This window comes from Aethalodelphis obliquidens, unplaced genomic scaffold (genome assembly GCF_003676395.1).
Source record: "Aethalodelphis obliquidens isolate GAN/ISIS:26980383/991018 unplaced genomic scaffold, ASM367639v1 scaffold5, whole genome shotgun sequence".
Taxonomy (NCBI): Eukaryota; Metazoa; Chordata; class Mammalia; order Artiodactyla; family Delphinidae; genus Aethalodelphis; species Aethalodelphis obliquidens.
In genome coordinates this window covers 43,275,341-43,290,942 of record NW_020837949.1, presented here as the reverse complement: position 1 = coordinate 43,290,942, position 15,602 = coordinate 43,275,341, and the positions used below count along the sequence as shown (strand labels likewise).

Below are 15,602 nucleotides of genomic sequence, written 5' to 3'. Positions count from 1 at the left end.
CCTGTTCTACTTCTGGTTAAAATCTGAATGAGATTTTTACAGCTTTTGAATCATGACAATACTGAAGTCCAGTAAATCACTTCAGTTTAAGATTAAAAGATGATGATATTGGGGAGTGCTTCATTTTATTAGTGATGGGTTGAAAAAGTTTAAGCTGATTTTTTTTTTTTTTTTTTTTTTTTTTTTTTTTGCGGTACGCGGGCCTCTCACTGCTGCAGCCTTTCCCGTTGCAGAGCACAGGCTCCGGACGCGCAAGCCCAGCGGCCATGGCCCACGGGCCCAGCCGCTCCGCGGCACGCGGGATCCTCCCGGACCGGGGCACGAACCTTTGTCCCCTGCATCGGCAGGCGGACTCTCAACCACTGCGCCACCAGGGAAGCCCCTACACTGATTTTTTTCAATGTTTTATTTTATAAAAACCACTGAACATAATTTTAAACTCATTAAGGTGCCATGTAGGCCATACAGCTTGGTTTCATTTTTAAATTTTATTTTATTTTGTTTCAGGTTCAAAGAGTTATTTTACTCTTCAAAGGTAAATAGCTCAACATTTCAAGCCCTCCTTTGCATGAAGGAAGATTCACTGAATAAAATCTATTCTTTAGAAATAATCTGAACCTAGATAAATCCTGAAAAATTCTTATATCTTCCAAAATACATAATTTACAACCAAAGAACTAAGTTTATTTGTACCTCAGTTTACAGTGACCCTTCATTTGATTATTTTTCCTTATCTTGGGTAATTATAATATGATACAATACAAAGTAATAGTAATCATAAGATCAGTCATTAATACCAAAGACTTTTAATTGTGAATCCTTTACATCTATTCAAGAGGAAATTTATTTCTCTTTAATACAACTTTTTTTCAAGTAAATGAATACGATGTACAGGTCATTTTACCTTCAAATGTATAATGTAAGACGGGCCATTTCTGAGACTCTTCTCTCCTCAACTGAAACCTGGGATGTGGGTACACAATCTCCATTTGTTCCTTTACACAGATTTCTTTTTTTTTAACCTTTCCTCTCTCACTTAGAGTTAACTGTGTGCACATTTGGTAACAAATGCTACCATGGCATTGTGTGGTTTTTCCCTATACTACTATAGTTGCGGATGTGGTAGTGTTTCTATTATAAACATAAGTTTGCAGAAGTTTATAATTTGTTTGAATAAAAGTTTAAAGATATTACTCTTGGGCTTCCCTGGTGGCGCAGTGGTTGAGAGTCCGCCTGCCGATGCAGGGGACACGGGTTCGTGCCCTGGTCCGGGAAGATCCCACATGCCGTGGAGCGGCTGGGCCCGTGAGCCATGGCCGCTGAGCCTGCACATCCGGAGCCTGTGCTCTGCAACAGGAGAGGCCACAGAAGTGAGAGGCCTGCGTACCACAAAAAAAAAAAAAAAAAAAAGGTATTACTCTTCACATTGGATTCCAGTTGTGTATTTGTATTTTCTGATTTAAAAAAAGTAGGATTGAATATACATGCTTATGCCATAGTATCTTCTGCTTAAGATTTGAGTGCCTTACCATTCATGTTAAATTGGCGTGGCAAATAGTGTTATTCCTGTTTTATGGAGACCTTAGATATACCCTACAGAGATTAAGTGATTTATCTAAGGTCATACAGGGAAGAGGCTGTTGAGGTGAGTGAGGTTAAGTCAAAATCCAGAAGCCTTGGGGCAGTTATCTTCAACTCGGCTGTTTTAATTTGCAGGTGGCATGAGAATACTGTTTTAGTTTATTTTTTTCTTTGGTTATTTTGATTGATACCCTAGGAAATTAACTTGACAAACTTGGTCAAACTTTCTGCATCTTACCGTTTCTGAAAAGCCACTTGCTTATACTGGTTTTTAGGCACAATGACCAGTGGAGACTAGCAGGGCAAGTAGAGCAGGGAAGTCAGAAACTCAGCCATGGCTGTACGGTCTCTGGATAGCAAAAACCATAGCTCAGTTGACTTCAGGCGGTAGGAGGAACAGGCTAGCAGAGGCTAAGGCCTTGAATTTAAAAAGCTTCCTCATAGAAATAGGGCATCACACTGGTACAGAGAGGCATCTGGGACCAGCATGGCATATAGGAGCCTCCACACAGGCAGGTGAAACATGAAAAGCCATGTTGGGGAACGCACGCAGCAGGCAACTTGGCACTGAAGTCAGGCAGCAGGGCTACAGCCTTAGGTCTAGTTCCTTGAAAGGGATTTTGCAGGAGCAAGGCAGCCCAGTCCTTTAAGGAGTGACCCTTTAAGCAGGCTCCCAACATAGGGGCTCAGGTAGAAGGACGAAGACAAAAGTTAAGTTACCACATGGGGTAGAGCCTAGACCTTGGGAACAAAGCAAAACTCCAATTGTCAATACTAGACTAGATATAGTAAGCACAAAAAAGCCCAGTAAATAAATTAATTTCTGGTACTGACAAGGCCCATGAAGAAGATAAAGCAGAGTAACATGTACATTTAAATTTATTTATGGATTTAGTCACACATTTATAGCTGTAACTTCACACCTACTGTCATTTTCTAAAAGCCATACATGGGTTAACTGGGACTTTAAGAGTTAGGCTATGGATCTGAGAACTAAAATCATATCAACTATCACCAAAGAGCACTTGCTTAGTAGTTTCTTCCCTTTCAGATGTTTTTTAGCACCATTTTACCAAAATTAAGATTTTCTTTCACTCTTGCAATTAGGAGAGGCAATCGATGTTCAAGTGATAAACATCAATTGATGTTCAATTATTAGTACAATTGGTGTTCAACTTTAAAGGATAAAGGTCAGGTATGTGCATATGGGGTGTGTGTGTGTGTGTGTGTGTTTAGACGTTAAAACTGAATATTGGACTTATCAATTTAAGGGCTGTAAATAAAGGTAATGGATTCAAACACCAAAAAGGTGGTTAAAATAGCTTATCTTTAATGTACTTCTCATACTTGAGATTCTAGATTTCCACATAGTTTTGTTTCACATTTTATCAGGTAAGTATGCTACATGGTTGATCAGTGGATTATCACATTGCTTTTTTTTTTTTTTTTTTTTAAGCGGCACACGGGCCTCTCACTGCTGCGGCCTCTCCCGCCGCGGAGCACAGGCTCCAGACGCGCAGGCTCAGCGGCCATGGCTCACGGGCCCAGCCGCTCCGCGGCACATGGGATCCTCCCGGACCGCGGCACGAACCCATGTCCTCTGCATCGGCAGGCGGACTCCCAACCACTGCGCCACCAGGGAAGCCCTCACATTGCATTTTTAAGGCTCTTCTTTTGTCTCATAAACATTCCTTTTTATTATCATATTTGAGTTTATGTAGCAATTCAGGCCCTCCAGATAATAACCCTGTATTTCAGTAACAATATTTTTGAAGTATTGGCATCATGCCTCATTATATTAAAGAAATATCCATGCCAAATACCTAAACATGACATGATTTTTGACTTGATCTGCAAGTTGGCAGTAGAAAAGGAAATTCTGTAGTACCTCTATATTAAGTAAATGCCATATCTACTTAAATTATCTAATATGTTACTGTAACCTACTTATGAAAACAGTAGTTTGCTTAGATGAATAGTCTATAAAATAGTAGGAACTGTTTTAATGCTGAAATGACCACAGAGCACACAAATGCCAAATTATATACAAAGGATTTTTCCTTCTTATACTCCAGAGGTCATCATCAGTGGCTTCAAAAACAACTTGAAAATATGTCCTCTCCAATGACATTTGGGTTACTATTTTGTCTTAATTTACCTCTTCCCATTATTATTGAAATACAATTCAATTTTAAATATTTGTCTAGTTTAGGTTTTGATATTTGTATAGAGATGTCTTTGTAGTAACCAGCGGTTTATTATTCTTTAGTGGTTTGGGATAGGAAGCTGTTTTTATAGCCTTTGACATCTCATTTAAAAATAGTTAATTTGTTTCCTAATTTGCCATCTATAATGGGTCAATAGAGTAAAAAATCCTGATGTTGGCAATCAGCGGGAAGTTCTATAGTGGATATATACAGAGCCTGCACTTTGGTCTAAAGAACCAGCTGCTTAAGCCTACAAGGAAGATGTGTGGTGAGTGTGGAAAAGGCCTGAGGCTTAATCATCTGTTTGCTCGTTGTGACTCAGGAGTGTGGTACAGCTGCCAAGAGAGCAGAGGCAACCAGAGGCCAGGCTGGCAGTGAGAACTCCCAGTAAACAGGGGGCGGCTCTTTCCACCCTGCACTCCCATCCCCAGCCTGGTGTCTTGGGGTCAGTTTGGGGTTCTCTAGTTAGCTGTATAAATGTTTAAGTGTTTAAAATTGGAGCTCATTCAAAGACAAGTGGTCAGGATGGAGAGAAAACTTGAAACCATGTTTATATAAGGAAGAGCTGGAGGAACTGAGGATGTTTATTCTGGAGGAGAGGGTACAGAATTGCTGTCTTCGCAGATATAAAGGGCTGTCATGTAGAAGAGAGGTTAGATTTATTCTGCATGGCTCTGGAGGATAGAATAAGGGCCAACGGGGCAGATTTTGGCTCAGTTTAGGAATAGCTTTCTGCTGGTTACACATGTCCCTGAAAGGAATGAACTGCCCCCAAACGTAGTAATTTTGGATCTTGGGGACAAGCATACCTAGGCAGATGGTTGCTACTGTATTCCAGGGAACGTCCCATGAGACTGAACTAAAGATCTCCAAAGTCCTCCCAATTCTAAGATCCTAGTTCACCATCTCTCTGTCCAGCAAACACATTTCTTGACCAAGCACAGTGCTAGGGGTGCGGAGACCTCCAGGCACTGGAGAAACCAGGCATGCAGATGGTGGCCACTGCGCAGGGTGAGGAGTACAGTGATGGACCTGGTTGTGTGAGGTCTCAGAGTCCTGGAGAGGGCTCACGAATGCGATGCTTGGATGGCAGTGCCTGAGCTGAGTCGTAAGTAGTAGTTGGCCAGGTAACAAGTGGAGATAGGGCATCGCAGCAGGAGGGCCGAGCATGTGTAGAGGCCAGGATGAGACAGGGAGAGAATAAAACGGAGCAGGAGCTGGAGCAGAAAGTGCTTTATATGCTAAACTGAGCATTTGGCTTTAGGAGTTGAAGTTTAGGAATAATGTAATCTGATTTGCATGTTTGAAAGGTGGCTCAACTGATAAGGTTGAGGATAGAGTGGTACCAATAGTGAAGTCACCCAGGGGCTCCTCTCTGAGTCTTAGGTTACTCACCCCTTATGTGAGGGGCTTGGACTATTCTTTAGTATTCTATGAGGATAGTCATTCAGTATCATCCTTTATGATTTCACTTTGATTGTCAAGCCTGTGGTGTTGTAAGTCTCACCAGCCTCTGGGTACAAATGCAATCACATTGGCGATAATACCCAGATTTCATTCACACTTCTCTATTTTGCTGCTTAAGACCTCCAGACCCCCCGAAACTCATATCCAGTTATCTCTGGGGCCCCCTGGGGATGTCCGATTGGAGAGCATAAGCAGACCCCTCCCGCTTCTCATTCTGTTGTTATCTGAACCCACCTGAGGGTGGTGCTTCCTCATGCCAATCCTCTGTGATGACACCGCGGTCCCTGCCCCCCATAGATATCCCTAGAATTACAGCTTGCAGGGTGCTAAGGTGACACTGCACTCCTCGTGGTCTTCACTGCAGCCCAGCCACACTGTTCCCAGCAAATGGGGGTAAACGGCTCACTTCCTCACTTCGTGTCACTTTTGGTCACCTGGGCACGGGAGTGGGACTGGGTAGGCTTGTGTCTCCCAAAATCCCTCTTGACAAAGCTCCTCTGGTTTTGGCCTACAAACCCAAGGCTGTGGAACCAATAGCTGAGAGAGACATCAGGGTTCTCTCTCCCTTCCAGTTTCCCCCAGTCTCTCCTTGTCCTGGCTGGTTCTCCTTCAGCAGCAAAATGAACTATAATCCCAGGACTTCACTCTCTGGATCATCAAACATACATACACCTGAGATGATGATGATTATCATGCCTGGCACAGGGCTAAAAGCTTCTTATACACCATCTCATTTAATCACCCCAACCCTTGGAGATACATATTATTGGTATCCTCATTTGTAGGTGAGGATGAGGCTAAGAGGAATTAAGTAATGTACTCAAACAATTGACAGAGCTAGAATTTAAAACCAGACTGGTCTGGAATATTCCAGGCACCAAGCTCTTAACAAGTCCCCAACAGTGGGACATAAAAACACTCATAATCTTATAACTTGATTAACAGTAAAGTGCTTACTTTGCTCATTTGTCATCTATGCATAAATTCCAAATTGGCTTTTGCATCCAGGGCTGGGAAGAAACAGTGGATGCTGCTATTTCCCACCTTTTGAAGACCTGCCTATCGAAGAGTTCCAAGGAGCAGGCTTTGAACCTCAGCAGCCAGTTGAGCATACCCAAAGACACAAGCCGATTGAAGAAACGTATCACCTTGCTGTGCGATCGATTAGCCAAAGGTGGACGTCTCTGCCTAAGTACTGACGCAGCAGCTCCGCAGACCATGGTCATGCCAGGTAAGAGCTCCATTCATGCTCCCAAAACACAACTGTACTTTGGCCAAATTAAAGGAATGTGCCTGTGGTTGTACTTGGGGTTTACATTTCATATTAAAGTGATGATAGCCAAGAAAATTACTTTCACGTTTCCCCTCAGATATCCCAGGGTAACCACTTGGATAAATATTCTTGGGGTATTTGCTTGCTAGACATTTCTAGAATGGTATGTCTTTTTTCTTCCCTCTGCTTTTAAATATATGATCCATTTTGTTTTGCTTCTAACCAATAAAAAGTGGATTAGAGAATAAAACTATTTTTAAGGAAAATTTTACTAAATGTGATCTCACGATACCATATTTCATAAATGTAAATAGGATAATACAAGCAGCTAATATAGTCCAGATGAGTCCCATCCCTTCTGCTGTTTTCCTGGTTGTGGTCACCAGAATAAGGGGGAAGAGACAAAGAAAAAGACTGGAGATCAGGAGACATGAGCAGGCTTCAAGGCTGAGGCCTCTATGTTTCAGGGGGAGAGAGATCCAGGTTGCCCAGACCTGGGCAGTCAGTGATGACCATGGGCCTCCAAGTCAGCCCTTCCCACAGTCAGAGGGGCTGAGCCATCAATAGCGCTGCATTCGGTCCTTTAGAGGCCGCAGCTCCCAAGTCCCGCTTAGCTCTACTTAGTGTCTCTCTTTATGGCAGCAGCAAGGAGCATAAGTAAGTGAATTTATTAAACGCAGCAGCGGTAGCATCTATTTCCTCCTAAAGCAAGGACCATAGTATGGGAAGTGGTGTGGAGTTTTTCATCTTCCTCCTTACATGCATTTCGTACACTTACTGCCCGCCCCCCCATGCTGATGTTACTGCTCATATGACCTGGATATGTTTCTTAACTTTCCAGAGTCTAGTTTCTCCTTTCAAAGTGGGTATAATAATGCCTTCCTTGTTGCTAGGGCATTATATGTTTGTAAAGCACCTAGCACAATTCTTGGAACAGAGATACACTCAAAAAATTCAAACTATAATTATTACCATTGTACGGATGTATGCATAATTCACCTTATAAATTTGGGGTGGAGAGAACGGCTGGCTTGGGACCATGGGATTCTGTACTCTATGGTTTGAAAATTTTTTTGCCTTAATCATACACAGGCAGAACGTAACTTTCATTCCAAAGTAATATTTCTAATATGGCATCTCAGAATAGAATTGCCTTCCTACTTAGAAACAGTTCTAATAGTTTGTCTTAATTTAGGTCTTCTTCATCTTGCCCTTGTTAACATCCTCCTAACTGGTCCTTGGGCCTCGATTCATCCATCTCTGTCCACTGTTAGGATGATTTTCCTAAGAAATAAATATGTAGACTTAATGAGATGGTAAATGAAAAATATTCACTATAATCAGCAATCAGTATATGGCTCTCCCTCCTTTCTTGCCAATTGGAGAAACAAAGGAGGCTTGAGGGAGAAGGCCAAAAACATAAAAGGGAAAGCTTAAAAAGAGATGGACTGACCCCCTGCTTGGCTGGTGTGTTTGTCAGTGCAGGCCTTGGTAGCCCTGCCTTGTCTTCCCCACGTCCTTGTTGGAGCCTCTTTGGAAACAGCCACTGGGAGTCCGGTGGCATTGCTGTGAGCAAACACCTGGACACCTGGAGAGAAACGATGCTTCTTTAGTCACATTTATTGATTATAGAACTTTAGACATTTGTTTAAATAACTAGATTTGGAAGCAACTTCAGGGCTGTGTCCTTAGAAACCCTTGATGTAAAATTTCTGAATTTTTGGAAGGAAGAGGCAGAGGAAAGGAGGAAGAGAAGGAAGGGAGGGAGACATGAAGGAAGGTGGAAAATGTGTTTGTTCACAAACCAGGAATCTGGAAGCCAGGTGTGTGCCTGTCACACTAGTCTAGCCGAGTTCATCCCGTTGGAGAGATTGAGGCTGTGCGTGTTTGTCGCGGTCATAATTGCTTGCTTTTACTTAATGATGACCCACTTTTTGACTTTAGTTGAGTGACTCTCCCTCCCACCTGCCATATCCAATCATGATAGCAAGTTCTTAAAATTTGTTAAATCAATGCTCTTCGTCATTACCATGCTCCATTATTGCCTATAATACCTTTCCTCCATAGAGCTCAGATTTTTCACATACTTATTTCTGTACTTAACACGTTTCTGAGGTAGAAGAAACATGTAGAATTATTGCTGTTTTACAAATAGAAATTGAGTTAAGGAAAGCTAAATATCTTTCCCAGAGTTACATGGTTACCAGAAGGGTTAGGTCTAGAATCCAAATCTTGTAGCGCACTGTGCTTCCCTCTAGACCACACAGACCACACGGTACAAATGTATTTCTAGCCAGAGCCTCCTCCTGTGTGAGCTATTCTTGATCTGGCCTTGTTTTCACTTAAATTGGCCTAGGATTGTGGGAGGAAAAGGGCAGAAATTTCACACAGTCTCTTTTCTTTGCTATGAGGAATATAATAAGGATTTACCCTGTATTTGCTTTGTGCTTAATTTTTATTATCTCAGTAGGTGACATGGTACCATTATTACAGAGATTATTTCTGAGTTATTTCTGCTTCAAACCAGTAGTTGTGAAATTTCTGATGTTTAGCTATAGTAGTTGTTTCAGAATATGTGAAGGTAAAGTGGCATATTAGAAAGGAGTAGATTACTGAACACATAAGCATACAAGCATTTTTCACAGACATGATTTTTTTTTAATAGCTGGGCAGGAACTCAGAAATCATCTGGTTTACTTCCCTCTCTTAACAGCTGAGGTAACGAAGGCGCTAGGAAGATGAAGTGACTTAGTGGTTGATATTAAAAGGCAGGGATGTGTGTAATTTCACCATGTTCCCTATTAAATTACAGATGAATCTCAGAATAAAAAACTCTTGGTCTTCTCTAGCCTCATGACTTTATGAACCCAGCACCTTGGATGTGCCCTTTCTTTGCTCCAGTAAAGGCCATGATGACAGCATCCTCCCTGGCGTCCAGAATTTGAAAATCTTTCCCACTGGGAATTACCTTATGGACTTCTTTGCCTCACATTTCTCCTGCTTGCCTTTATCAACCTTCAGCTTCTCTATCAGGATTTAGCCTGATCTTTATTGGGTATTCTTTTTATTACAGAACCATCAAACTTGTATTTTTCTTATCTGTACCTCTGTATTCACATCTTTCAGCTGGGGAATATTGCATTTTCATTAAATGTCTTTTTTCTAATCTCAGTGGTATGTATTCTACCCTTAGAACAAGAGTTACAGAGGGCCACCAGGGTAGTGTTTTAAAAAAAATCTGAATGTGAATGCCTTTAGTTGCCTAGCTGGCTTTCTCATACCTGTTTGTTACTTGCTGCAACCCTGCAGGTGCTTGAGGCTGAGGTTTACCTTAGATTGCTAGTGATTAAAGTATGGAAGGTTCGAGACTAATTGGTATCAGAAGAAGACTACCTGAAACTGGAACCAACATTTCATTGTTTTCATTAGGAAAACAAAAGATTTGTTTGAAAAAGAGTAAAGTTAAAATCAACAGTAAGTTTATCATATATTTGCCAGAATTTATGTTATGCCTGCAATTTTGTGCCAATTTTTAGAGACAGCAATGAAGAAATTGCGTGAGGTTTTTGTTTTTGCTTTGTTTCTGGTATGATGATGGACACTCAAATTTGGCCTAACTAGCACCTTCACAAAGAAGGTAAGTTTTAAGAAAAAATATTCCAAGGCATTATCCATTTTCCTAGCGATCTTTCTTTGATCTGCAAACCATTTTCTTCAGAAACATCTATCATGTCATCATTCTAGCCAATTTTCTTCTCTTCATTGTTAACTGGACCAATTGCCAGATTTTCTTTTTTTTTTTTTTAACATCTTTATTGGAGTATAATTGCTCTACAATGGTTTGTTAGTTTCTGCTTTATAACAAAGTGAATCAGCCATACATACACATATATCCCCATATCTCCTCCCTCTTGCGTCTCCCTCCCACCCTCCCTATCCCACCTCTCTAGGTGGTCACAAAGCAAGGAGCTGATCTCCCGGTGCTATGTGGCTGCTTCCCACTAGCTATCTATTTTACATTTGGTAGTGTATATATGTCCGTGCCACTCTCTCACTTAATCCCAGCTTACCCTTCCCCCTCCCCATGTCCTCAAGTCCATTCTCTACATCTGCATCTTTATTCCTGTCCTCAATTGCCAGATTTTCTCCGGGTACTGTCCTTGCATGTGATACAAGCGGTTCTCTAATAACACTTTAACTGCATTGTATCTTGCATCATTTGCAAGGTTTATAATTTCCCTCTGCAGCCCATTTATGCTGTATTTGCAACAGTTTCCAACAGTTGGTGAGAGATGAACCAATACAAAAAGTTGATAGCAGATGGGGATTCCTCTAGTGTTAAATGTGGAAAGATACTGGAGTAGAGACTAATTTTATAAGTGGCCAATTCGTTTTTGAGTGAATATCTTTGTATTATGCTTTTGCTTTTTTATGATTACAATTGGGATAATTAGAACATCTATAAGTAGGAGAATTCCCCCCTCCCCAAAATTATGTATGTAAGAATTTAGAAGGTGCTAGCCTGAATTCTGATCTCATGTGCTAATGTGGCATTTCAAAGCAATGGAGAGTGGACAAGGTGAATTAATTGAAAAATGTTTCTGGGAACAGGCCAACCATTTGGAGAAAAAATAGATTCCCTAGCCCATTCTGTGTGCCACGATACATTTCAGATGGATAAGAGATGTAAATGTAAAAAAAAAAAAAAAGGAAACACAAAAACACAGAATGAAATAGAGGTAGATACATAGACATGGAGGAGCAGGATAAGTCTTTCTAAGTAAGTCAATAAAGGCAGAAAGCAAAAGACAGAGCTTCAGTGATACACGTCTCAAAATCTGGTCCAGAAGCATATAAACCGAGGTGTATGTTAATGATAATTATACTGGGTGCCACAGTTACAGGTGGTGTCTGAGTGTCCTCCTGCTATTTCTCTTCCATATAATGTGTACATTTTCGTACGAATAACGAATATAACTTTTGTAAAAAGAGACTGTAATAGAAAATGCCAACAATAAATTGACTATAGTTGTATCAGAAATGGTGGTAAGGAAAAAACAAGGACTGGTGTCATAAATCAGGAAATTAATGACTTTTATGTTATTCAAGGGCAATGACCTGTATTTATGGGGCTTGTTTGTATTTCAGTTCTGATAAAGAAACCCAAGTACTTTGCAGGACTTTGTGCAGCTAGTTTATGGATTCTGCCTCCTTCCTACCTCTGCCTCTCCTCTCCAAAAGTAGGCCAAATCATGCAAGATATTGATCTCTGAGCACTTTTTTAACCTTTTCCCAAGTGGCTACATAATTGCTAAATTGGGTGAACACTTTGCCTACAACCCCCTTGACTGCTCTGCAGCCTTTTTCAGTAAGACCATTTCCTTCTTAAAACGTTTTCATTCCTTGGCTTCTCTTTTACTGTTGGAAACTGTTCCTGGCCCCCGCAGGCTTATCTTTTCCAGTCTGCTTTATGCCTTCTTGTTCCTTTTTGTCTCTTGACTATTGGTGTTCCATCTTTATGCTCTCCTGGACGATCTGATCCAACTACTACTGAATTCCATGTGCCTCTAAATTTGTACCTTTCTGTCTGGCGTCTTCCAGGTTTCACATGTCTCCATTAGTACCCCACAGTCCTCTCCAATTCCACATGCCTGAATGAAACTCATCTCCTACGGTGTGCCTGATCTCAGTCGATGATATTACCCAATGCCCAGGCCAGCATCCTCAGAAACAATCTTGAGTCTGTTTCCTTTCCTCTCCATGTTCAGTCAGTTACCAAAACCTGATGGTAGCACCTCCCAAATATATCTCTTTTCACTGTCCACATTGCCATTACATTACTAATGCTCTTATCTCCTATTCAGACTACTAAAATGACCTACCAATAGTCTTCTTGTATTAAAAATCCTCTTTTATTTTTAGTACTACAATCAAAAACAAACAACTTATGAATGTTCATAGAAACATTATAATCAAAAAGTGGAAACAATCCAAATATTCCTCAAATGATGAATGGATAAATAAATATAGTATATCCATACAGTGGAATATTCTTTAGCAATAAAAAGAACTACAACATGGATGAACCTTGAAAACATTATGCCGAGTAAAAGAAGCCAGTCCAAAAGACCATATATTATGATTCCATTCATATAAAATGTTCAGAATAGGCAAATTCATAGAGATAGAAAGTATATTAGTGGTTGCCTAGGCCTGGGGGTAAGGTTGGCATGGGGAAGTGCATAGTGATGGCTAATGGTATGGATTTTCCTTTCTTGTAGCTAAATCTGTATACATCCATAATGAATTTATACTTTTCCATGAATATGAGTTTCTTTGGAAAAACAGGGATATGGGTATGTTACTTCTCTGCTTGAAAATATTCCACAGGTGTTACCTACCACATTAAATCAAAAGTTCTAAGCCTGAAATACAATACTCCTTACTAAATAGACCCACATTATCCTTCTACCCTTATATTCTGTACTTTCTTCCTTAAAATCCTTTACTAATACTGAATTTCTCAGTATTTTCCAAATACACCATGCTTTGTAAGCTTCTATACTTTTAAATAGTTTCTTTGACTTAGAGAGTCAGTCTTTAGCTGGTGGTAAAATTACCACTAATTTCTGAAGACCCAGAAGAAATGATATTCCACAAAGCATTCGTTGGCCTTCCTGGCACTACTTGTTCTTCTGTGCTTCCCTGGTCTCTGGTATATGGCTTTTACAGTACTTATTGTAGGGTACCATTGTTTAATATTTTTATTTCATCCCTTACCACTGTATTAGTTTGCTAGGGCAAACTAATAACAAAATACCACAGGCTGGGTGTCTAAACAACAGAAATTTATTTTCAATCACAGTTTTGGAGGTTGGAAGTCCAAAATCAGGGTGCTCATAGTTTTGGTTTCTCCTGAGGTCTTTCTCCTTGGCTTGCAGATGGCCACCTTCTCTCTGTGTCCTCACATGGCCTTTTTCTCTGTGCATGCACACTCCTGGTATGTCTTCCTCCTCTTATAAGGACACTAGTACTTTTGGGTTGGGGCCTCACCCTAATGACCTCATTTAACCTTGATTACCTCTTTAAAAGCCCTATTTCCAAATACAGTCATACTGGGGGTTAGGGCTTCAACCTGTGAATTTTGGGGAGGACATAAGTCAGTCCATAATACCTCCAGATAGAAAGTAAGTGCATGAAAGACTCAATATATTGATATATTGTATTCTTTTTTGTGAGCACAGCATCCTACTTATGCCTGGTATATATATAATTGATGCCCATCATATCTTTTTTAAACTTCTTATTTTGAAATAATTACAGACTCACAGGAAGATGCAAAAATACTACATAGAATCCCATGTACCCTTCATCCAGCTTTCCGTAATGGTGATATTTCATAGACTATAGTATAGTATCAAAAATAGGAAACTGCCATTGGTCTACCTTATATTTTAGAATGAATCAGTGGAGCTGTTTCGAAAGAGGCTAAGTCTTGAAGTAGGTGTGAATTTTAGACTTTTAGAAAGGATAGTGGCAGATATTATAGATAGAGTTGGTGATCTAAGCAAGGAGATATGGGTCTGTAAGTAAACTGGTTAAGTTTCAGATTAGAAATTCAGTTTGGTAGATCAGTAAGCATCCTTTTTTCTTTTTTTTTTTTTTTTTGGTGGTACGCGGGCCCCTCACTCTTGTAGCCTCTCCCGTCGCGGGGCACACGCTCTGGACGCGCAGGCTCAGCGTCCGTGGCTTACGGGGCCTAGCCACTCCGTGGCATGTGGGATCTTCCTGGACCGGGGCACGAACCCTTGTCCCCTGAATCAGCAGGCGGATTCTCAACCACTGCGCCACCAGGGAAGCCCACTAAGCATCTTTTGATATAGGAACTTGAAAAGCTGGATAAAAGAGATTGAGCATGATGCAAATGGTGATGGAAGCTATTAAAGATTCTTAAGCTATAAGTGATTTATGAAAAAACAGTGTTTTGTTCAATTTAAAAAATGGTTTAAAAAACAAAACAAAACAAAAATAACCCCCAGTGTTTTAGAAATACTAATCTGATGGTGATATGCAGGATAGAGAGAAGTATGATGAATAGGGATGAATATAGATAGTTCATCAAGTTCTTTAGTTGCCATTGATGGAAATGATTAAGTTTGTAATTTTGTTATGAATAATGTGCTTCATTTCAAATACAGTGAGCTTGAGATGATTAAGATGCATCCAAGAAAAGAGATATGTCAATAGCTGGATCTGAGGGATTTGAGTTGAAGGGAAAGATTAAAGCTTGAAAGTAGATTTTAGTATCCTCAGCTTAGAGGTCATCATTGCAACTTTGCAATTGGATGAACCCTTTGGTAGTGAAGGCAGACGCTGGGGAACACTGGATTTGGGACTTATCTGCAGAGCCAGACAAGAGGTGGATTCTACAGGGAGGAAGTGAATTTCAAGGAATTCCCAGAAGAGGTTCTGTCAGTACTATAAAGGACAGAAGAAGGTCAAGGAAAGATCCTTCTGTAACTGGACGGAACAGTATAGGAAGGCAGATAGAAAAAGAAGTAAATAGGCTATGATCAAGGTTTTTATTTCTTTTCTTTTTCTTCTCTTTAGAAAAGATATTTTGAGATGTTTGAAGGTCAGGGGATGGTGGCAAGATGAGAGTGCTAAAATCCAACATTCATGTTAAATGGGAACGTTTGAGGAGGCAGAGGAATAATCTAGAATACAGGTAAACTGAAAAGAGTTAGTATTTGAGAAGAGAAAAAAATGAGAACCCAGATATAAATTGGAAGTGTAGGGAGATTTAAAGAAAAGAAAGTTTAATGAAGTCCAGCCACATGAGCTTTGGAGAAATAGAGTTTTATAATAATCTGTGAGCAAGAAGGGGTGAATGGTGAGGTGGTAAATTAAGGTTGATTTGCCGTAGCTGCTGTGGGAGGGGCAAGCTCAACCATTTAGCAGTTGTGCAGCTACTTATTCTTCTGCAGCCATAGTTTCCTCACTTGAAATATTGAGGTGGCACCACCTTGTTTTGAAATAACACACTGTTTCAAAATTGTTTTGAAAATCAAACT

The 15,602-nt window shown here is 40.4% G+C and overlaps 1 protein-coding gene across 16 annotated transcripts in view; it reads left to right on the top strand.

The window, feature by feature from the left end:
- The window catches only part of BBS9 (Bardet-Biedl syndrome 9), a 442,463-nt gene that overhangs the window by 373,761 nt on the left and 53,100 nt on the right, over nt 1-15,602 (top strand). For all 16 annotated transcript variants that reach the window (XM_027102231.1, XM_027102227.1, XM_027102230.1 and 13 more), the window contains one exon: nt 6,264-6,486. In XM_027102231.1, coding sequence (XP_026958032.1) covers nt 6,264-6,486 — 223 coding nt within the window. The remainder of the gene's footprint in view (nt 1-6,263; nt 6,487-15,602) is intronic.